We start from the raw sequence: 24,355 nt of genomic DNA on the forward strand, positions 1-24,355 counted from the left end.
CTGGATAAAATATTAAAATGAATACAGTATTTATGATCAAGCTGATTTGTCTAATCACTTTTGAGCCCTTGAAAAAAAAGGGAAAACATGCTGTAAGTCCTACACCCTACCTCCAGTTTTGGATGTGAACACCCTCGGATTAAAGCTGAGAGTCTGCACTTGTCATATTCAATGTACACCGATCAGGCGTAACATTATGACCACCTTCCTAATATTGTGTAGGTCTCCAAAACAGGTCTCCAAAACAATTGTGATTCATCAGAGAATGGACATGGTCCTTCTGAGGGTGTCCTGTGGTGTCAGGCAGCAGAATGTTGTTAGTGGGGGCCTTTGGGTCCTATGGGTTGAGGGGAGGGGCCTCTGTGGATCATCCCACAGATACTTGATTTACCTCATCTTTAAAAAAAATGTAAATGCTGACAAATACAATTTATTATTAAATGGATACATGGTTGCAGAGCATTTTCTCATGTGTTTTAAAGTAAATTGCTTTCCATTATTAATATTCCAAAGCACTATTAGCTGATTTTGCTTATATGAGGTCGAATGAACTCTTAATAGTTTGATCTTACCCAGGAGCATACGAGTAAATAGGTTTATATGGACACCACATACGTATGTATGCATGTCAACAATGTAAGATCATATCCGTGCACCTGTACAAGACTGGTGCATGAGGCTGTCTTTGATGCTGATTCTTTGAGACAAGGCACAAACACATACACATTTTTGATTTAATTTATTAAGGTGACAATTCTATATTACACTTCTCTCATGTACATCAGAAATGGAACAGGAGAAAGAAAATAGAGTGTTAACCATAAACCTCTTATTAAAACATTTCTTTTACAAAAGAAAATTTGTTATTGACACCATTTACAACTTCTTCTCATATACAGGAAAGTGACAGTGGTTTAGTTTGGACATGGAGGGATCTGTAAAATAAGAAAAAAAATGAATTATGATATTTACATATTTGCTTAACTCCTACGTTCCCGGGATCTTAATATGTGAATGACCCAGAACAAGATTACAACAACATCCTGCAATGGGGAGAAACAATATGAGGCAAAACTAGATAGGCAACTTCACCAAACAACTTTTGATCATGATACATTCGTTATCTCATTATTATCATCTCTTAATATTGTAGTCTCAGTAGTTATTATTTCAACTGAAGTTACAATTAGACATCGACTCAGGCCACGTGTTCACCGTCCTTCAGCTTTTCCACGCTGGTGCAGTTTCTTCAAAAGTTGCATCCTCTTGCTCTGGTTGATTCTCCGCAGCAGGGTAAAGAGTTTTGGTATTATCACACTGCTGGCCTAAAGTTGCTTCAAAGACCTGATGCCTGAGGCACATGTGGAAACAAAGAGCCCAGAAGTACCAACAACCAGGACTGGCCGTCTCCACATGTTGCAAGAAAAGAAAGTGCTGTGCTTTGTCAGACCTAACGCCAGTTGAAACCAATGTTCCTCTGCAACCACATCCATCTCTTTAGTGTGTCATTTAATACTCAAAAGGGACACTGCAAAATGACAAACCGCACTACCTGTGTTTTTCATTTGCAGTTCTAAAAACCGTTTCCAGATACCACACTAGTATGGCATCAGGAGGCTTCTTCATATGAACACACACACATCTGCAATCAACACAATAATCTTCCCTAAATGAGCGGTTCCTCTAGTCAACAAGGAAGGAGTGAATCTGAACTCAAACACAGCTTAAAAAATAATCACATCTCTTAGAATTTAAATTTCAGTGTGTCCATAAAACTGCATCTGACATTAAAGGAATTCTGACCTGTCACAAAGTGAAAATATTTAGAGGTAAAATGTTCACTTTAAGTGTAAAAGGGAAGACAAAGCTTTAAAACACTTTCATTTGGACCAACACTGTTCAATTGTTAAAAATGATACGAGTTTTTGGTTTACAGTGATGCATGAAAAATAAAACAAGATTTCTATCACTCAACTTTACACCAATCTGGCATAACATTATGACCACTGACAGGAGAAGTAAATAACATTGACCATCTTGTGACAGTACAATGTTCTGCTGGGAAACTCCTGGACCTGGCATTCATGTGGATGTTACTTAGACAGGTACCCCCACCCCATAGCAATGACACTCACGCTTTAGGAACAACTAAAAAACATGAAGAACAGCACAAGGTGTTGACCTGGCCTCCAAATTCACTCGATCCCAAACTGATCAAGTATCTGTGGGATGATCCACACAGGCCCCTCCCCTCAACCCATAGGACCCAAAGGCCCCCACTAACAACATTCTGTTACCAGACACCACAGGACACCCTCAGAAGGCCCATGTCCATGCTCTGATGAGTCACAAGGGTAGACCTACACAATTTTAGCAGGTGGTCATAATGTTATGCTTGGACGGTGTATATAGAGTGTCTGTAAAGAGCTATATGAAACATATTTTAGTCTTACAAGTATGCATTCAAAATTTCTGTGAAGACTTGATTTTGGTGTTTTTCCACTTGTTTTGTAATTCTCACATTTATTCCTAAAGGATCCTGTTTTTATCAGGACCGGGCCACAAATTAAAGTTTGAAGGTGTATAATGTCTTCAAAGCTGATATTAAGAGGAATAAGATTCTGCAACAAAACCCTAATCCATGACATCCCAATCCACATCACAGCGTGCAAACTGCGGCCCTATAAAACTAGGGCCGGTTTAAGTTCTGCTCCACATTTCTCCCACCACTAAAAACCAATGGAGGTAACACTTTTCACAATCATTAATCGATTCACAGATCAAATGCTACTCAAACAGGAACAAAAACGGGCATATCTCCCAAACCTATTTGAAGCACCAAGATTGTCTGTTATTTAAATGTTAATTTGAAGCACTATTTCCTATAAATTCACTCACCAAGTCAAATCTATTATCTTATACTGTTGTGTTAAGGTTCTTTAAAAACAAAAAAAGATTCACTTTAGTCAAAGTTTGAGTCTCATTCTAATGCAACAAATAATCTTAGAACAACAAAATTAGCTTTTTGGTGAAACTTAACCCTGTTTTGGAAAAAATTAACAAAAAACCACACCCTCTCAATATTGTGTTAAAATTTAACACCTGAAACTGAAGACCACCCTTTTATCTGTTATGACATGATCACATGTGTGGGTATGAAAAGTTACAGATGTCATGGAGGGTGAGCGTTCAGGAGCCCATGCATAATTTGGCCCACATTTTGAGAGACAGGAGCAGCTTTATGCGTTTTGGTTTAAAACAATGCTAAATTTTCCTCATATCATTCAGGCGTTGAGAGGCCTGCAGTGAGCTCCCTGTGCGGTGCAGATGCCCAAATCCCAACAACATGCAGGCAACAGTCTTGCACAAACGCCCATAGAAGTACCACACAGGTGCATGCATGTGTGGGTCCAAACTCTCAGAACACCTGCCTATTCTGAAAAGGCTCCCTGATTTGAACACTGGTGTTTTCTTCTTCTTCTTCTTCTTCTTTTTTTTTCTTTTTTTATTCCTTTAGACTTGTGCACCCAGTATTTAAAATTTCTGGTTTCAGGTTTCACTCCTGTCCAAAGCCTTCAGTTTCCTCAATGGCAAACATCAGCTTCTCTTTCAGCTGCTCGTAGCTCTTGTAAGGTGGCAAGTCCAGTCTGTTGAAGCTAGGAAAATAACATTACAGACATGTTTTAGCTTCATGTTGGACTTCTTTACGTGACATGTTTATTCACCATTTTATTAGGTCTAAACTGAATAAACCTTCATGTTACCTGAATGAATGAATCAATGGGTAAAGTTTGAAATGATTTCTTAGATGTTACAAAATGAAAATTAATGTTACAATATGTCATTATGAGAAGGTTTAATGGTAGACATTATGGTTATTATTGAGTGTTAAGTTAACCAATGGATTGATCAGCTACACAGAGCAGCTGTAAAGTCAACTAAAGCAGGAAACACTACAAATTGCTACAAACAGATGACTTCAGAAGTTTGGTCCAAGCCGAGTCTACCCAGTGTCCATGTACATGAACTCACCATGTGTGACTTCTGGGAAGCCAGTTTTCTTTTCCCACCTTCTCAATACAGAACTTTTGGGGACCGTTGCTTCCTATAAAGGGAAGCATAAGTCAGAAGGAGGTAGAGTTAACATGGTTTATTGAACTGACCAGTTACAATGAACTGACATTAACACATATGTCAAACACATAGGAACAAGTGTGCTAAAAAAACACAAAATGAAGGTTAGGTTTGCACTAAATCAAAACAGAACTATTCCCTATGTTTCGAAAGAGTCCTGAAACATTATCCAGATACTTGTCTAGAGCCACATATCACCTGCATTTGGAATTAAATGCTAGCTTGTATGGTTATTGTTGTAATTATTACCCATGAGGTCAGCAAAGCCTCCTACAGGCAAACGGCAGGTGCCAGTCACAAACTGCAGCAGCCTCATCCTCTTCTCATTGTCCATCTCCTTTATGAACTGCAGGGAAAGGCAGCAAAAAACATTATGAGTAAAATAAACAGCATCCCAAATAAATTATTATTAGGCAAAATATGTACATTGTGCATTGGCGCTGTGTTGTGCAGAGGTAGGGTACACTGTTCTCACAATTAGTAGCCCTTTTAGCCAGTTGTCCTAGTTCTGTTGCATAGTTCTTGTTATGGCAAGAACTATGCAACGAAGTAACGAGAATGACAGTCCAACTTTGAAGGTCAGTTAATCTGGAAAATTTCAGTTACTTTCAATGTATCTTTAAGTGCAGTCATAAAAAGCATAATGGTCTAATGAGATTTTTAGCTCCACATGCCATGTCTTTGTAAGATGCAGCAAAAGTGAGTGCATGGTTTCTACATTCTGCAGTGGATTACAGTCCCATCTGTTTTTGTACTTAGCGGGCTTATCTTCTGATTGTCAACAGGACGATGATCCCAAACGTATCTCAAGGGCTATGTAAAAGCTATTTGACAAAGAAGAAGAGTGATGGACTGATTCATCACACTCCAATTGAGATGGTTTGGGATGAGCTGGGCCGCAGTGTGAAGGCAAAGCAGTCAACAAATGCTCAACACTTCTGAGAACTCCTTCAAGACTGTTGGAAAACATTTCAGGTGGAAATCTCATGAAGCAGATAATAGAATCCGTGCAACGCTGTCATTAAAGCAAAGGGTGGCTACCTAATGCTGTGTGCCTGTATTTATGTCAACCTTTGTATTTTAGTACTGTCTGTCTTCTGTGTTGGTGAGCCAAAGACAAATTTCCACCCCGGTAGACAATAAGGTTCTATTCTATTCTATTCTACTTAATGTTCTTTCATAATTTTAATAATTTCTTCTGCGTTAATCAATGTAAAAAAATAAAAGAAATAAAAAAAAAATTATTGAATGAGAATGAGAGACATATACTTTTGACTGACACTGGCTTATTTTATGTCAGTTCTTGGATCTTTGTACAAAGTCTCAACTTAGTCCTATCAGTTAAATATCATAACACAATGCCACTCAAAAAAAAAAGAAAGAATCTTATAGAAATACACAAAATGAGTATTCAGAATATTTAATAAACATTACAGGTAGCTGCATCTTCACACTGACCTGCCAGAACCAGAGGATCTGTTTGCTGCTGCGTGCATAGTGTCTGTATATGGTGTTTCTTTGCCAGTCTGTAAGGTCAATCTCCTGCATACCACACAGCATCACCTGCACCAGAACACAAGTAAATTCAGACTAAAGCATGTCATGTGTCATGTACAAAAAGCTTCCCCTTCCAAGCATACCTCCAGCTCTTTAGCATCAAAGTACTGCAGGTACTGCTGAGGGAGGACCTCATTGAAGCCTTCAAAGAAAGCCTGTGTCTGCTCTTCCACTCCTCTGGACAGCCGCCATTCCGCGACTAGCCTGCCGGCGGAGACAAAGGCGAACACATGTCCACATCAAAAAATGACATGAAAAGTACATTCTAACTTTGGAACACGGTGACTTAACTGTTATACACAACATGAATTATGATGCACTGAATTAAAAATAGGGTAATGAAAAATCATAAAACCCACCTGATGTACTCCTCCTTGTTCTCCTCCGTGACTTGGATGTCTCCTCCTCCTGCTTTCAGCTCATGGGTGGTGATTTCACCCAGGATCTCCTTGTCAACAGAGAAGAACATCTCCAGACTGCACTCCTCAATGTCGTTATCCCTAGAGAGCAGCAAAGACCATCACAGAGAAAATGTTACAACAGCCAGTGTGTCAGTCTACTTATAATCTGCCTCACTTTTTACCCTTTTGTTACATGTTACATCCCAGACTTGTAGAGCGTATCTTTGACTAACATAGGCATACCGAGGTTTGTGTACATGTGAGTACTCAAAAACTGAAGCTAAGGTGAGGACTCATTTGAAGTCAGGGCAACTTCCACTCAGTGACTTAAGAATGATTATGACAATTAGAAAAGGTTTCTTTACCAGAAATGACACCTCTGAAGCAGGCATACTCACTTGATCCACATGAGGGAGTTGTAGAACTCTGGATCGATTGACTCCAGGTCTTTGAGGGCCAGTGGCTTATTGAGGATGCGCTTGTAAAATGGCAGTGAGAAACCAGTGTCGATGAACTTGCCATGGAAAAGAGCCTGAGGGAAAAAACACACCGTTTTATTGTTTGACACCATTTATTGCACAAGTTGCTTTGTACATAATGAATCAGTGGTCTTTCCTAATAATATAAGACTAACTAATGATAGAATGACTAACCATAGCAATGAAGCGTCCTATGAACTTGAAATACTTCAGATGGTCGGGATTGATGTAGGAAGCAGGGTTGATTTGAAGACAGTAGTTATCTTTACCGGCGTATTCAAACAGGCAATACATTGGGTTTAAAACCTCATGGGACAACAGGAAGAACCACTCACTGTAAGCAAGGACACAACATGGAGAGTGAGAAATACTGCAACACACTGCAAAACAGTCTTAAATGTCTTAAGTTGCAAAATATCCAAGTAGTTCCTCAGAAGAGAGACTTATGATCAAAGAAATAAGCATCAATAACGATTTAATTGTTTGTTATATTTAGATATTTTTAAACTCACCGGGCGACACCTCCATAGTCAAGTCCTTCTTCTCCAGGGAAGATGATCCAAAGCCTTCTTCGTAGGTCTTGAGCATTGAAGCTCATTATCTAAGATAGAGACAATATAATGACAGACTGGTGGTGAAATCACTGTATTACACAAAAGAATACCGGGAACAATTTGAGTTATGTTGCGGTTCTCAAAACATTGACATAGGGTGTACCAATACTAATACAGGTCTTATAATGTGCTCATAAAAAAAAGCCTGTCCAAGCTTGTTTACCAACTGCCAACAAACTCAAAAGCAAACAAAGAAAAATGTATGTGTCAGCAGGTGCAATTTAGTTGGATATTAACAAGGGTCTTTTGTCTGATTTAGTGGAACTCTGAAGTAGTAAAATCCAGCAAGTTGTGCCAACCCATTGGAACAACACACACTAGTAACATGTAGTGAGATGCAGAGAATATTTCCTCACTGACAATCTCACCGCTTACCAGTGTACACTTATATATATTATAGAACAGGTATATAGCTTGTTCTTTTATTAAACAAACTAAATGGCTGCGAGTTTACAGTTTGTGTACACACACACGCACGCACGCAACCACGAGATGGAAAATAGGTCACCTCAACCACCTGAAAAACATCTTTAAAAGTTCAAATACCTGTTCAGTTGTTATACTGCTGTCATTAAAAGAAATACATGAATCTGACCATGATTCCTTTAAGTGTTTGTGCCGGTGTCCATGTGCATTTCTTAGTTGTACTTTTTCTGTGTCATTGTGCATTAAAAAATGTAAGAAGAAGCCATAGCCCTTAAAATAAGAAAGGTAATACAAAATAATAATGGATCTTAACTTGAGCTTTCTGAAGTTAAAACACGTAAAATTAAATTTGTATCCTTGCAACAGGACGTAATACAATTTTATCGTATAAAGGACATTTTATATGTCACTTCTGAAAGAAAATATTTTCAGTTACCAAGAACATACAATTTTGGCAACAGGTAAAAATGGTAAAGCACCATTTCCTAATGGTATGGAAAAAAGCACATCTTGAGTTAAGTGAATTGTATAACTGTTTAGATGGGGTGGGTCACTGTACCTGTTGGAAGGAGTCCTCAAACAAGGTTTTTCTGGAAACTGTGATCTTGATGTGTTGAGGCAATGACAGTTGCTGGATATAAGGAAATAAATAAGTAGTTAGCAGCCAAACGTGCTTTCAGTTGTGACATGGCACCAGCTTCCAGATAATGATCATTTCTGCAGTGAAAAGTCCCAGGTGCCACACCCCAAAGGAATGACCACAATGTTACTGACATTATCACTATCTGTAAGAGTATAAAGACATGGAGTAAATATGCTTATGTGAAGTTTTATGACCTCTATAGTACATGTATGGTGATGAAGTGTCATTCTTATGAATCATTTCCACTGTAAATGTGCGATGTCTGTGAATAGTGTGTTCTGTGGTCAAAGGGGTGAAAATCTGAAAAATTAACAGGTCTAGTCTGCTGACATATAACAAATAGCCATTTCTAAATATAGAATGAACTGGCACAGTTGACCGATACTGATCCTATCGAACTGTATCCTGTTCCAACTCTTACCTGGCACCAGAATCTGAAGTACTGTACTTTGGCTTTGAAGTCTCGGACATAGGTGATTTGGGGTCCGTTCTCACTGTGACAAAAAAAGCATAGTTAAATGTTACTTTAAGATGTTTTAGCGGTTAATATTTCAATAGTCTTTCCAAGTTACATTGTAACATGTTACCACCCCTGTCAGTCCATACAGTCATTCTCATCCCTATTCATCAAACCGTTTTTTCACCAATGCTAACAAGCCAACATTATTACTCTTAAGTCAAGTAATGCATAAAGTGCCTATCATCAACCAGAATAGAAAACATAAAAGACTGGGAAACCCATGAGTCATATCAGGATAATGCATCGCAAGTTCTAAAAATAGAGAAGGGTTTTACATTCAATGAGTCATAGGGCAACAAACCTGTTGAACTACACTGTAAAAGCTACCTGCTGAGGTATTATACTTTCAAATCCAAACAAAATGGTATTATACTTTCAAATCCAAGCAAAATGTAAACATACGTTAAGATGACAAAATTAAGAAAAGAAATCACCCATCAGCTTTAAATAAATATTTGTCTTGGCTGAAGCTAAGTTCATTTGGATGTGTTCTTCGCAACGTGAAACACACAGCAACAATGGTATTCTCTGGTTGGAAACACACATCTCTCATTCATTTCTGGTATAAAAAAAGACTATGTACAGCCAGAAAGTTCAGGGGCATATACACAGGAGAGACTAGCAATGATGTGGCGACAATAGAAAAATGAATGGGAACAACTGGTACAGTTAATTGACATGACAGAAACGGAGAGCTTCCCAAACATTTACTGCAAGAAAACACTGTCTATAGCTTTGGTTCCTACTATCAAATTCACAATACTGATAGTGGACTTGGAGCATTGGATGAACCAAGATAGAACGGCATTGTAGTTGACCATATTAGCAGAGAGCGGTGACAGCAAGAAGACTGCATACACTAACGGTATTCTGATGTTCTGCTTGTATGCACAGAAATATTTGGGGTGGGAGATGTACCGGAGGGTTACCTAAAGCCTGGAACATCCACTAGCAACCAGTTGTAAGCTACAAAGTAATGGGCGACGAGTGAATAACTTGGTATGTTGAGGGGGCTTTACAGTGAATCCAGGCAACATCTAAGCCATATGGTATGATAGATTTATAGTCACAAACGAGAGACTGGCAGTGAAATGTGTTCCATCTCTAAATACAAATATTTTTAATTAAGTCCAACTAGAAAAGGAAAATTTTGCCAATTGTTAAGCATCTGCTTCAGTTGGTGAGCTTGTGTTTTTTGTGACTCACTCTACTTGAGGAAGTAGAAAACAATGCGGAGGAAGACTTACAGTGATGATTTGCCAGTGCGAGGGTCGATGTAAGTGGTGGTTCTCCTGTTGTGGTCCACAAAGTAAGGAATACCATCTACAGTGAACCTCATCTCCCAGCCTTCTGGAAGGGGCTTCTCATTGAGCAATCTGAAAAATGAGATAAGACCAACATTTAGAAGTGAAAAACATAAAGCAAATTATCATATAGTGTATATGTTCATTAGATAATGATAGCAGTGGAAACAAACTAACCCTTGTGTTCGTGGGTCCTCCCACTGTGTTGTCCGTGTCGGGTGATGTACAAAATAAACTCTGCCATTAGAGTCAGTTCTCTTCTCTGTAAAGACAAGGTAAAGCCTGACAGTTATCCACTAGTCACATTTTCAGACCTTAAATTCAATAGTTATTGAGACATTGGAGGTTAGGAGAAAGTATACTATTTAGCTGTAGTTCATAGAAATTTCAAGTAGTACATACATGTGTTGTGTCGAGAATCAAAGATAAGAACACTCACTGATACATTCAGTCTAAGAGGATTATATTCAACAATGTAAATGAGTCCCACTGCTGATATCAGTATGTACCATTTCATATAAGCAGGACTGCAAAAAGCTCAGCAGCTATCAAGCTGCTGCTCAAAAAAGGAAACTCTGGTAGACTGATGTCCAGGATCTACCAGTAAGTCTCAAAAGAGGATAATAAAATCATGTAACAGTGATAATAAATTACAAAACTGGTGTTCTGATTGTTTTCCATCAAGGCCAAGAGAGCTACCTAATCTTTTTGATTTACCACTACAAATGATGTGCTGGAACCGACTGCTTAAAGTTAATCAACAACAAACTTATTCTGTCTCAGAATATTAAAAAACCTGGATGACTGAGAACCTTCACAGACTTCTGTCTCAGAAAGCTGTGTATTTAAATTAATCAATACATTAAATCATGCATTCGTCTTACCCCATCCATGTGGCAGAGGCCCAAGAGGATCAAATTCCTTATTCTGAGTGGCTGAGACCTGGTCTTGCACCTAAACAGCAAGTAATCATGATTAATATGAATGAAAAAGCATTGAGATTGAGGACAAAGATCAGAATGAACAAAAGTAATCAACAAAAGCTATCAACAATAGCTTGGTTACAGTGTTCCTAAATAACAATGGTATTTCTATCAGTTTCTTGTTTTTCCTTTACAATAAAACTCCTCAACACTTGGTTTCAAAACAGACACTCTTGTGCAAATTCAGGACCTTGATACATTTCTGTTGCATAACACAAACAGGAAACCTGTATTAGTCACCATATTCCAGCTTAGCGATCACCACATCACCACAAGCTATCACATGATAAACGAGAAGCCTTACCCCAAATATGAACCTCTGGTTGAACTGCTGCATGGCACCCTGCAGTTGGCTGCGTTGGTGCTGCCATTGTTCATAGTTCCGTACTGTCTCCATGGTGGGGCGCTGCCATGTGGTGGTTCGTGTGATGTGATCAACAAAGTACACTCGCCCCATCTGGTCGACGCGACGCTCCCAGCTGACAACACAGAGGAGAAAGATTAATTGTTGGTAGACTGGCTCAATAGTAAGGCATCTCAAAATCATCAACTATTTATGTATTTAATTGCCCGCCATGTGAATGAAATAAAGAAGCAAGTGCAGGAAAAAATGTTCACATTAAAGTAAAACAGAAAGGCTGAGGCTCTGCAATTTCCCCATTGCGGGACAAATAAAGGTCTTAATTCTTAATTCCAAATTATAGCATTGTAATCCATGTGACCACATTACAATACAGTTTGAAAATTAAGAAAATAAATCAGCAGTCAATTTTTAGAGTATTTACACCTCAAATGCTGTTTTTCTCCTATGCCTCAACCTGTTCATTCTGATGGTGATCACGTGCAGGTGTAGCCAACACACTTCGATAGCTACGTGAGTTGTATAATGATAATACCATATCAAAGAGAGAACAAAGAAAGGACTTTTTACCCAGGGGGCAGAGGTTCAGGACGCTCCCACGATGTTCTCTTCTCCACATGATCAACAAAATACACTCTGCCGTTCGGATCCACTCGTTGCTCCCATCTAGGTAAAACAACAAGAATCTTTAGGACATTTGGTACTGGCACAAGACTCCAGTCATTTAGGTTAAAACATGAGTCATCCTACTACAAATAGCAGCAAATTCCCAGTGAAGGTTGTTGTCAAAGTGACAACACTAAAATAGCCAAAAGCAGTTACAGCTTGAATAAAACCAAAAATAGAGGGAACAAGACAAACACATTGATGTTCAGAACGTCAAAAACAAACACCTTTGATAAACAAGTAATGTCATCGCTGACAATGATGTGCTCAATGTCTTAAAACATTTCTCTACCCTCACATTTATCACTCATGTCAAGCTGATTTCTACTTCAACAACATGTCTTTTTATATCTGTGTACTAGGAGTATGCACACACTTTCATGTATCATTATAGAAAGATTAAAGAATGGGCTCTAACCCAGGGGGCAGGGGTCCAGTGTTGACTACAGGGACTCTGGGAGTAACAACAGGAGTGGTGCTGCTGGTTGGCTGTCTGGTTGCTGCAGCCCCGGAGCTGGAAGTTGATGAGGAGTTCCTGTCTGAACCTGATGATGGACTTGTGTCTGGGGCTGATGGGGGTGCTGCGGCTGGTGTTCGCACCGGTGTATCAGAACCTGACTGAATGTCACTACCATCTGCTGGAGCAGACCCATTGCTGGAAGATGCTGTGGAAAGATTCACACATCATGGGTTCAGAAAAAGAAACATGGGTAAGCCACAAAAAGAACATCGAAGCCCCATAAGCACTGATGCCCTGACATTTTCCTGACATTCCCGATAGCTTACCAGACATTCAGTGTACTTCACTCTGCCTGCTCCCTCATACAAAGTCAGTGTACCACCAGATGTGTGTGAGCAGAAACTATATCCCTATACACTTCTGAATTTAGAATTTTGTCTTCTGTCACATTATCAATAAACAGTGGTGACCCATTTGAAGCTATGCCAGGATGATGCTGTATGCTTGAGATCACGATCCGATCTTTATATTCTTGAGTTTTATGAATGCATTTCCACTCGTGCTGAACTCTGCATTTTCTCTTGTGAGTCTTCTCTTGGTGGTAGACTTCAATAATAATATTCCCACCTCATGTAGAGTGCAAAGGAGGCGGCTGGATGGATGTGAAAGGCATTCCCTTTACCGTGAAAAGCATTCCCTTTACCGTGAAAAGGGTCCTGAGCTCATGGCATTACTGTTAACTTCACTGGACATCCAGGCCTTTTCATGTTACTGAGCTCTCCGGTGCGTTATTTTTTTCTTAGATTGTACTTGTAACTGTTGATTTGTTCACTCTTAATGTTCATGCTGTCTCTCTGATTTGATTTTTACATTGAAAGCTCCATTTAAACACATTTTATGAGTTGACAACAACACTGTTGTTATACTTGGAAACAACTCCAGACCTTAATTTATATCTGTCTGTGAAACAGCTTTTGAGTCAATTGTCAACAGGAGATGTGTATAAAAATTGGACCTAACTTTAAGAGTCCAGTAATTTACAGTGAGTGAGTGCACATGTTGATGATGCAGGAGATACTCTTGTCTGCTTTTCACTCTTTGCTGCCCATAAATCCAAATACATATACCAAAAAAAGTAATTAATGAGGTGGGACTTAAACGCATTAAACACAAAAAAAAATTACTCATTATAAAAAATGAACGCATTTAATCGCAGTTTGCATTCCAAACAACGCAGAACTTTTGTCAGTGCACAATTTCCTGGTACACCAACTACACTGATGTGCACGGCTAACGGCTACCAAAATTGAGGAATCGGATGAAAGCACGTTGCTAGGAATGATGGAAGGCAAATTTTATTTAAAAAAAAAAAAAAGAGTTTGCATACCACCAAAGCACTTTAACCCTACGGTGCCATCTAAATGCAAAGCATGTTGCAGTGAGCACAGAAACCATCGGAGCTGTTAGTGCTAGCAGTCCCGGCCCAATACAGACAAGACGTGACGGCAGCCCAAACATTTTTTTTCCTTTTCTTTTTTTTTAACCATTCAGTACTGTTCTGAAAAAGTACTTAAAATGGCACTAAAATACATTTAAACTAAAAATGTTGCTTTTTGGGGCAAATATTGTTATGCGCTTAAAATGTGATTAATCAAGATCAGTGATGGGAATAACGGCATTAAAATAAATGGCGTTACTAACAGCGTTATTCTTTTCAGTAACGAGTAATCTAATTAATTACTATTTCCTCCGTTACAACGCCATTACCGTTACCGACAGTTAAATGTGCTGCGTTACTTGCGCGGTCAGCCAGCCACAAGTGCTGCACAGGTGTTTTTTTCCCCTTCTGGTTGGGGTGGGGTGGGGGCGGTAGCCACATAAGTGATGATGATTGGCTAAGGTAGGGTAAGATGGTAAGCCAATCAGCGGCAGGGCAGTGTTCAGTTGGGCAGGTGTTGTTTACACAGAAACGCGCACATAGCAGTATCACACAAGCGATCAGAGATAGACTGCAGCAATGGAGTTCGGAGCATTCAGAGGTAAAGTTGCTGTTTTCAAGGTGGAAGTATAGGCACTACTTTAACCTCATTGAGGTAAAAGGCAAGGATGTACACGTGAAGTGTACATTAGCTCAGAAAAAAATCTAATTTAAACATATATTTATTTTTAAAAAGTAACGCAATAGTTACTCTCCCTGGTAACTAGTTACTTTTATAGTGGGGTAATTCAGTTACTAACTCAGTTACTTTTTGGGAGAAGTAACTAATAACTATAATTAATTACTTTTTAAAAGTAACATGCCCAACACTGATCAAGATTAATTAATTACAAGGCCTCCTATTAATTAGATACATTTTTTTTAATCAAGTCCCACCCCTAGTAATTAACAATGAGTCCTCCTTGTACACGCTCTACCCAGAAGGCACCCTCACCATGTTGCTAATTGCACTTCATTCTCTTCATGTGTGAAAAAGGATTGACTTATTTTGTTTTTTTTAATTTGGCAGTGACATAACAGCTCACTTATAAAAAAAAAAACTATTGATGCATTCCTTTGTGTTGATCTGTGTATCTATAGCTCATACTGTAGTAAACCGGTTTTGCAAAAAGTGTCATTCAGAATGAGGTGGATGTTGGCCCAACCCACACTTTATCCTCAGGGCAAATGTTTGATATTTATGTTCTTGAACACATTCAGTGTAGGAATAAAATAACTTTGTTTCCCTCATCTTCTTGTTTTTCTTTCTTGTAAAAAGACAGGTGGCACAAGAGGAACTTGAATCTGGAAAAGAACTGAACAGATTTCCCTCAGTAAATGTCTCACCTGGTGAAGAGGTGGGTCTGCGGGGGGTTGGGGGAGGAGGTCTGGATGGCCTGGGTGGTCGAAGAGGCCTCGTGCTCCCTGATGACACTGAGGGGGACCCTGTGCTGTTTGCTACTCTCCGGCCACTGGGAGACCTGTGCTCTATACTGTCCACAGCCGGAGAGTTGTCGCGACTTCGCCTGTGAGGAAAGAGGGTGGACGTAGATAAGCAAAGCCGGAAACATTTTTAAAAAGTAAATCAAAAGAAAAATGAGGAACTTGAATGAAAATTGAAATGGGTATTTTACCTTCTGACATGGTCTCCATTAGGTTGTGATTCTCCATTTGATGTACCTGAAGTAAAAGCACACAACATATGTAAGAAATATGAGTCGCCTGTTAACAGCAACTAGGACATGACACTGAACAGAACTAAAAACATGGCAAATTTCAGTTTCTTTGGCACCATTTTAACTAGCACCAGCATAGTTTTAACAAATTTACAAATGAAATGACAAATACAGTGACAATATTCAAATGGGATTGACCTGTTTTGATGTGAACACTCTTGTGGATCTGTGACTTACTGTGATGGTCGGCTTCGGCCGTCGCGAACATCTCGGGGTCAACGGTCATGCCGTCGAGGCAGACAGAAAGGTCTCCCACCACATCTGACTCGTCTATGTCTGCACACAGTTGTAAGGTCTGCACCACCTCAGAGACTGCAGAGACAAAATGTGGTCAGAGTAAGACAATGGCATGTGAAACACATTCCTTGTTATTATCTATTATGTGGGCATATTTTGAGTCACATGAGACAACCCAGACTAAACAGTATAACTTAATTATAATTTAATATTGAAAAATAGTAGTTACAGTTTTTGCCAATAAACATCACATCCTGGCCATTTGGGGATACAACTGATATACATATACAGTATAAGTATGTATATACGTATAAAGTGCCTTTATATACATAAAATGGCATTTAACTTGGGCCAGTGTAGAGAGACATTACACATGCTTTAAATAAAGAAGAAAAACAAGATAATACAGATGGCCGAAATCTTCCTCTTGTTGAATGTTGTTATTGCTGGGATAATCAAGGCCTCATTTATAACAAATACAAAACGCGTTCCAATTTACAAGTCTTTTGAATAACAAAATTATTGAAATACGTGTTTGTTTTCTTGCCCTGAACATGAATCAGCTCTGGATATGTGATTTGTGTACAAAGTTCCCCATCATTAGCGCTGCTGGACAGGGCCCATGCATAAAAATGATCAGACTGGGGACTGAATGGAGTCTTTATGAGAAACAAAGCAAAGATAAACAGCCCAAATATCTAACTGGGTGAAAGGAAAAAAACACACACACACAGCAACCTCCACTGGAAATGCCAAGTGGAGGAAAAGTACAATGAGGCACATCTGCAAATGCTTTGAAAAACTTTATGTATTTAAAGGTTGCCAGCTTTTTATAGCAGCCTTGACAACCTCTATCAGTTTAATTAATATAATTGTGCTGTGTGATGTAACACAGCCACAAAAACCCGTAGAGCAGAGATAAGATATGACATAAATCTTTGCCAAAACCTTTGGTGGGCAAGAAGTGAGGCAGTTTACATTTCTGGTTGCTACAATAGCAGATTTAACATATCACTTCATATATTGTAAACAAATACATTGGAGGAAACAGATGTTTGGATTGGAACCACTCCTCCTTTGAGTTGTGTAAGACTCAGCCATAGATACCATTCTGCTCTTTACCGCCTGATCGATCAGCATGTCTGCATAATCACAACAGGCCTCTGAGCTTCGACAGATGTTGATATATAGTCTCACTGGACACCTTTTTCCACAAATCCCTTGGTTTGGGTAGAATGTAGACGAATGAAGTTTTTCTAGTTTAAGTAACTGCTTAATGTTGAATATCATAACCTTCATGAAGCTAAGATTTAGTGCAGTACTGTAATATTAGAATGAATTTGTTTTCACTAGAGTACCTAATGAACTGGTTAGTGTATGTAGGGGAAAGCAAAGGACATAATCTACTGCACCAAATATTTATATAGGTTTTAACTGAATGTAATCTTGAAGAGAAAGACCATGCAGAACAGCCGTGTGTGTCTCATACACTCACTTTTCATGTCGTTTGACTTGAGCGTGTCGCTGACGTCCAGCGTGGTGATACCGAGCAACACATCTGACTTCAGGGTCTGGTGGCTCCACACGCGAAACACCAGTTTGCTGAATGGAGTCACGATCCTGTTGAAACAATCAGTCCAGCTGATACCTGCTGTGCATTTGTTTTCAGAAAGCTTATCGGTGTCTCACTATGAAGACAACATTCTGACAATGAGCCATAAAGCTCAACAGTATTGAGCACTGTTTCTTCTGTGCTTTTCCTTATTCCTAACCATAACCCATCCTGCTGTACATGAAAAATTGCTATTAATGAAAATTAGTATTATATTAGCCATATAGGACATGCTGAGGAAAACTGCCATCACATTTAATTAGTGTGCCTAATTCCCAGCATTACAAGCTGTTCGACAAGTGTATTGAAAGCTGGCAACAGAAGTTAAATCAACTGCGTGTATGAACAGCAAAAGTCTTTGTGCAACTGTGAAAGCAAACCACAGACAATAAAGTTCATAAGCTATTCAGGGACAGCCAGTGTCTATAACCATCACTATGACAGTTGTTTAGCTAGTACCATCAGTGCCCCCAGGAAAAGACACTGTGGATGCACGGGCTCAGGTCCGATTACATCCCATAGTAAACACTTGTTACATAACAACTCTGTCCCTATCGGTCTAAAAGAAATTGTAGGAGAACTCTATATAAAGAAGGGCACGGTGCCCAGCAGATGATCCTGCACAGGCTAAAATTAAGAGGATATCTGATGTGTGAATATGTTGGACTGCTGGAAGTTCAGTGCTGTGAGTGCTCTACATGCAGAGTCTATGTTTAGCAACAGGATTCCTGTAAATGCACCGGGTACACTGTCTCACCACTGTGTGGGACTCCACCATTATTTTTCTGTCTTCTTTAAACACCACGCATGCACAATTATCCTGAACTCAGAGCTACACCACAGAAGAGAACACCCATTTGAAAGACCGAGTGACTCATTCAGGAAGACAGCTGCTACATGTTGAGAAAGATCATTTGTTACACCAGCATGTTTTTTTTTTTTATTTTAAAGGAAATGTGTGTGTTTCAATGGAAGTTATGATGTGCAATGCCAAACACCACAGTCAGCAGTACTTTTTCATGATATGCAGCACAGGGGTTACTCTGGGCTTTTGCCTGCTTTCTTTACGCGCTACAAATGTGAAGTTCAACCATGTTCCCGTTGAACAAAAGTGTCACTACTTATGCTCAACAAACTTTAGCATGCGTTGCATCAATAGTGGTTGGGACAAAATTACAAAAATTTCAGATGCTTAGACAGTCTTTAATTCAGTCAGTGTTATATATAGGGCTAAGATGTCCCTAAAAAGTCTAACAAGCAACAAATGAGATGCAAATGAGATGCAAATGAACACACCACAAAGATTACAGCTAGCAATCACTAGTACTAAGTACATAACTCTCCAAAACAACAGGTGACAGTAGTCTGTATTCATCAACCAGGCTGGAATCTCTGGAATCATGGTCATGGGATAAAATAAGACAATCCTTTAATTTATCCCACAGTGCCTGTCTACAATTTTGTCAATACAGATGACTGTGCAATTTTGAAAATACTTCCTCATAATGTAAAGAGAAGTTGAACATGTTGAGGAAGCAGCAGGAATGCTGCCATAAAATAGTCCAACAGTGCCAACACACTAGCTACATAGTCAGACTCAATTCTGATCAGACTATGAGTCTTTTAAAACTCTAGACCAACTTCTCCAGTTGGTCTGGCTTCCAGGCTACGAACACACAGCAGAAACATGCTATAGAAACTCACAGATGTAAATGCATACAATTAGTGCTGGAGTTATACTTATAAGTAACAGAGCTGTACAAGCTAGTAGTTTTATATTTAACACAGTAGGGTAAGAAATAATTATGGTAGTGCCAAATATCAAAGCTGAGTAAACTGACTATTACATGCCTACAGTGAACAATCAAACATTATAATTAACTGTCCTGTGTTTTATGTTGTCATCCAAATACTCATACAACAGTATTTTACACAGGTCTCACTGGAGTGAAATCTCTTTCATGAGCAGAAACAGTAAAGTTCTGATTATTATCTGTATTCAAATATCATACGAGTCTGTTACACTTTGACTTACACAGTGAGTGGCTGCTTCCATTTGGGGCTGTGTGTGTTGTTGCATTTCTCCGTTTTCTTGGACTGGCCATCGACTGTTACCTCGACATAAGGACTGGGGCCGAACCAGTTTTTCTTGTTTTCTTTCAGTTTTGCTGATAATACTGAAACAAGAGGAAGGGATATTATAGTGAGATCAAGATAGCGAGAAACAGTATGAAAGCACTCATTATGAATACTAGGAAATACTGTGAATAAGCATGCATCTTTAAATGAAAAGCTCAAGAAGAGTGAGTAATCATGAGAGCACTGAAAACAGGATTTTAAAACGAAGTCATCTGGCTAGTGAAGCAGTACAGGTTGATACAAGAATTGCCCTTAATGGCCAACATTTAGACAACAGTCTAATTAGTCAATCCTTAAAAAATAAAGAAACAAAACCAGAGACCATGGCTATTTCAAGAGAAAATAGAAATAAGGGTTTCAAGACTTAGTTTTCTATTGGTGAAGCTGTAATTATTCTATTTTTTATAGCAAGACTGTCAATGAATAGCAGCCATGTTTTATTCTTTCCCAAGGGAAAGACAAAGAAACACTATAATTCTAAATGCAGCAATGACCAAACAATAGGTGTCATACACATGGGAGAGCCTCTTCTTCTTTACTAGAAGCTTAAAGAAACCTAAAAAGTAACACAAACATCCAAACTTTTTTTGGAAAAGGTGGTTCCTTCTCACATGAAGGGCACTGACTCTTTGAAAAAAGGCAAAAAAAACACCATAAGTAAAGTTAAAAAAAAATTTTGGGCAATCAGGGAAGATTTCAAATTTTGCCGACAAGGCTTTTTGGCACATCCAAACCTTAACCTTAGACGTAACCACTTTGATAAAGACTGGCGACTTACCAGTGATTTGCAGCTGTGCTTTCATAAGGTAACCATTGGAAGTGCCCGACTTGGTGACTCCACTGGCCATGACATAGGGCTGGGATGAAGGCCTGCAGCACAGAAAACACATCATTAAGTTGGTGACAAAATGGCTTTCACTCTGCTGCAATTTTGCAGCAGCGAGATGAGATCATTTAGACCAAGTGCAAAATTACTGTTCTAACTATTAACAAGTCATAAACCACATAATGCATTGCAACATCAAGAATCAAGGACCATATGCTTTACCAGCCACCCCACCAAAGCCTGCTACTGCTGACAGCAAATAGGCAAACAAGTGTAATAAAGTGTTAACTTTTATTTATTCTAAAATACTGGAACCGTAAAGTCTTTGTGCAGTCCCTGGCTATACTCTCAGTAGAAGAAAGTAATACGGCAAGTAGACCTCAGTTACTGGAAATATTATCACCAATATAAGCGTTCACCGACAGTATTTTTCCTTTGCAGACTAAATGCACTTCCTGGAAATCGATTTGCACAAAGACATCCGCAAAGAAATAATGTAATTCATCAGAAGAGTCAACATTTATAATCTGTCTTTCCTTCCTGGAATATGTCCTTAACACAATAAAGATATAGGGTCTTAAATTCCAGACATTTAACAAGAAGCACTGTCCAACTAGAACTGAACTCTGCGAGAGTCACCTGTCAGGTTGTCATGCGAGTTGTGCAGACGTTGCACTACTATGGGAAGTAATAAAAGGGCAGGTCTGCAGTCTGTGAAATGCTGATTGTGTAGGCTGCCCTGCACCGTCACTGTAGCATCTTCAACTTTTAGACTAAATAACAACTTCTGCATCTAATCAAATACCCCTGTCTGAGAGCCACAAAGGTATGCACAGTTGTCAACGGATAAATGCATAAAAGTAACACCTAGATGAACAAACATTTATTTTGTATTGTAGCTTAGATTACCACTCATCCATCTATCCATCATGTGCAAGGTGGCTGAAACCTACATACACATACCTCATCTAATTCAGTTGGTGATTTCCTACATTTTAAGCCTAATGTAGGCTTAAAATGTACCTAACCTACCTAAAGTAACCAAATATTCTGTAAATATTGAGGTGTGCCTAAAATCATGGCTGCTCTATTTACTTATGAATTTATACTGAGTATAAAATGTATGGAGAACTTGCATATTTGCCATATGAGTAAAGTCTGATGTGAATCTCAAAGGCACTGGTTATAGGTATAATGTTCCCTTTAAACGCCAGTTATATAATGTAATGACGGAAAGTATGCAAAAGGACATGACCTCTTCACTGCCAACAAACAAATGTGTCAGAGAAAGGAGAGGGGAAATCCTGGCACAGGAATGAGATCCTGGGATCTTTCTTTGAATCTGGTTTGTTGTTACCTCCATGCGTCAATGAATAATGAACGTTCCTCACTTTATCTCTTCCCCTTTGCACACAGCAGAGCAGAAGGAAACAAGGAGCTCCTGGGTAAACTTTCACTTTGGCTACTGCTTTGGTCAATAATTCATTGCAACTGCTGACTTTGCAGCGTCATAGGTGGGTCGACTGTGTTTTGTAGAAGAGGGTACTCGCTGAATATTAAACTCCACTTTGAACTGTCTTGAACTGAAGAGTCTTTTTAAACTAGCGGAATAACATGAGGCGAACTGTACCTGGTGTGGCTTAAATTGGATCTCTTCAACGTCTTGTCTTCCTATAGAGCCGCATGCTTTAAAGACATCACTCGAATTTCTAGAGATCTAAGAACTATTTTCTCATCAGCTTTATGCTAAACGTGTATATTCAAGGATGGCTGGGATAGGCTCCAGCCCCACCACGACCCTTCACAGGTCAAGCGCTTACAAAAGATGGATGGATGAATGAATGAACTAATATTCAAGACTGTTAACAACTTGGGCTTGTTTAAGCATAGGAATACACTGTAGATACCATGACTAACAGGGCAAAACAATGCCACACTGTGCCAAAACACACCTTCCTGATGACCAACTCGGGGACAAACAGGTTCCTCTATTATAATACTTCAAAGAAACAAGACTGGAAAAACTGTCTGAGACAAACAACGGAGTCATTAAACCACAATGAGAAATGTAAAATAATTCAGGTAATTTGTGTTGTGTTTTTTGTTTATTTTTTTATGTATACAGGTTATAAAGTCTTTGTCTATAAATGGTGGTAATACTTGACATAACAGAAGAGCCACTTAGGAAGACTTAACAGAAAATCAGCCGCGGCAAACTTAGTATTCAGTCCCCACACGATTGAACAGTTGCTAGTGCCTATAGATAGCAGCAGTGGCAGATGAGGGCACAAACACTGCAAAGCTATCAATGACAATCAAATATGAGCAAAAATCCCTTACAATTATCTGGGGGAACACATATAGCAGCTGTCAAGGGACACTGGACAGCAGGAAATGGCACTTATGCTCTCACTATTGACGTTCGACAGGTGCTGTCAGGTTGCCGGATATCCAAACAGTGCGTTTGTATCAGCAAATAATTTCTTCAAAAGAGGTTTACTCAGGCTAATAATCATTAATAATGGTTTAAAACGAGCCATTCGTACTTGGAAGCTTCCTGTATTAAACGTATTTAGGAATGAAACTCGGTTAAAGTGTGTTTTGCTCTACAACGTATGTAATTTTACCAAATTCCTCGCCATATAACAACAAGTAACTAAAGGGGAACAACTCGATGTCCCTCTGCATGCCGTCCCTTGTATGCTAAACTAACAAACGTTGGTAAGATTACATAATTTAATCCAACAGAGTATGGCTAACAAGCTAACGCTAACTCTGTTAGCCGCACAGAGAGGAACACAATGTCTCGGTTAGCTAACAAACTGCCATGAGGCTAAAACACTGCGCAGCTAGGTGGTTACTGGAATTGCCGAGTACGTGTTGAATGTCAGCTGGCCACCGGGTGTGACAGCCTGCTGCCATCCCAGCGCTGGCTAACAGCTAGCCTGCTAGCTTGTGTCATCATCATGGCTGGCTGGAAATCCCAAAGTCCAACGGGTGGAGGAAAAAAATATATCGCTAACGGGAACTCTATAAATCTGCTTCTATCACTTACCAGGATTCAAAGAGGAACAGGTAAGGCTAAACTGGTCCGCGACAGTGTCCTCCCAGCCCTCACTCCGCAGGATGTTTGTGTTTCAGTCGTGGTTTCACTTCAAGGAAGAAGAAACTTCCACCATCTTCGTAGGCTCGCGTCATGTGACCGAAACAAGGTGGGGCACATGCTACTCCCTTTCTGCGCTGTGATTGGACCAGAGTTGGAGCAAAATGGACCAATGGACGTTCAGTAAACACGCCGATGCGTTTATGATCCTCACAATTCGTCGCAAATCTTAATCTCATCTATCATCTTTAAGTGACAATATTTATTTCTGCTGCGATCAGGATCCAGTATCGACTGTTACTAGGTCTTAAGTACACAGAGTTGAACATGTCACAGCCACTGACTGTATATACTCACAGCACAATCATTTTTGCTCACCCAAGTTAGTGTTAGTCTACCATATTAGACCAACACAAAAGTATCTAATGGAATGTTTAACATATTATTGTAAATGTAGACCGACCTCAATAATGTTTAAATGCTCCCCAAATGATTAAATTAAATCCTTGCGGTTGTTTTAATATTACTACAAACAGCAGATGGCACCATTGTACTTCACAAATAGCCGGTGCAGACTCTGATGGCTTAATTAATCACCAATAGGGAATTCGTTACGTATCCTTACTAAATGATCTACAATATTAATAAAAAATACAACTTAGTGCTGTAATTTATAA

General features: G+C 39.2%; 1 protein-coding gene across 1 annotated transcript; it reads right to left on the minus strand.

Annotated features, from left to right (window-relative positions):
- Positions 1-516: 516 nt before the first annotated feature.
- Positions 517-24,113, minus strand: itchb (itchy E3 ubiquitin protein ligase b). Its single transcript, XM_084552555.1, has 24 exons — positions 23,631-24,113; positions 20,528-20,619; positions 19,646-19,787; positions 17,494-17,618; positions 15,939-16,073; positions 15,660-15,705; positions 15,373-15,551; positions 12,507-12,753; positions 11,993-12,088; positions 11,366-11,540; positions 10,963-11,032; positions 10,256-10,340; positions 10,022-10,150; positions 8,676-8,748; positions 8,171-8,242; positions 7,084-7,172; positions 6,746-6,905; positions 6,491-6,624; positions 6,051-6,191; positions 5,775-5,895; positions 5,593-5,697; positions 4,384-4,480; positions 4,033-4,105; positions 517-3,656 (listed from the first exon to the last, which is right to left on the minus strand). The coding sequence occupies exons 2-24, from the start codon at positions 20,595-20,597 to the stop codon at positions 3,557-3,559; spliced, it is 2,664 nt and encodes an 887-aa protein (XP_084408681.1). The 5' UTR covers positions 20,598-20,619; positions 23,631-24,113; the 3' UTR covers positions 517-3,556.
- Positions 24,114-24,355: the final 242 nt, after the last annotated feature.

This window comes from Chelon labrosus (genome assembly GCF_963514085.1).
Source record: "Chelon labrosus genome assembly, chromosome: 10".
In the NCBI taxonomy this organism is placed as follows: Eukaryota; Metazoa; Chordata; class Actinopteri; order Mugiliformes; family Mugilidae; genus Chelon; species Chelon labrosus.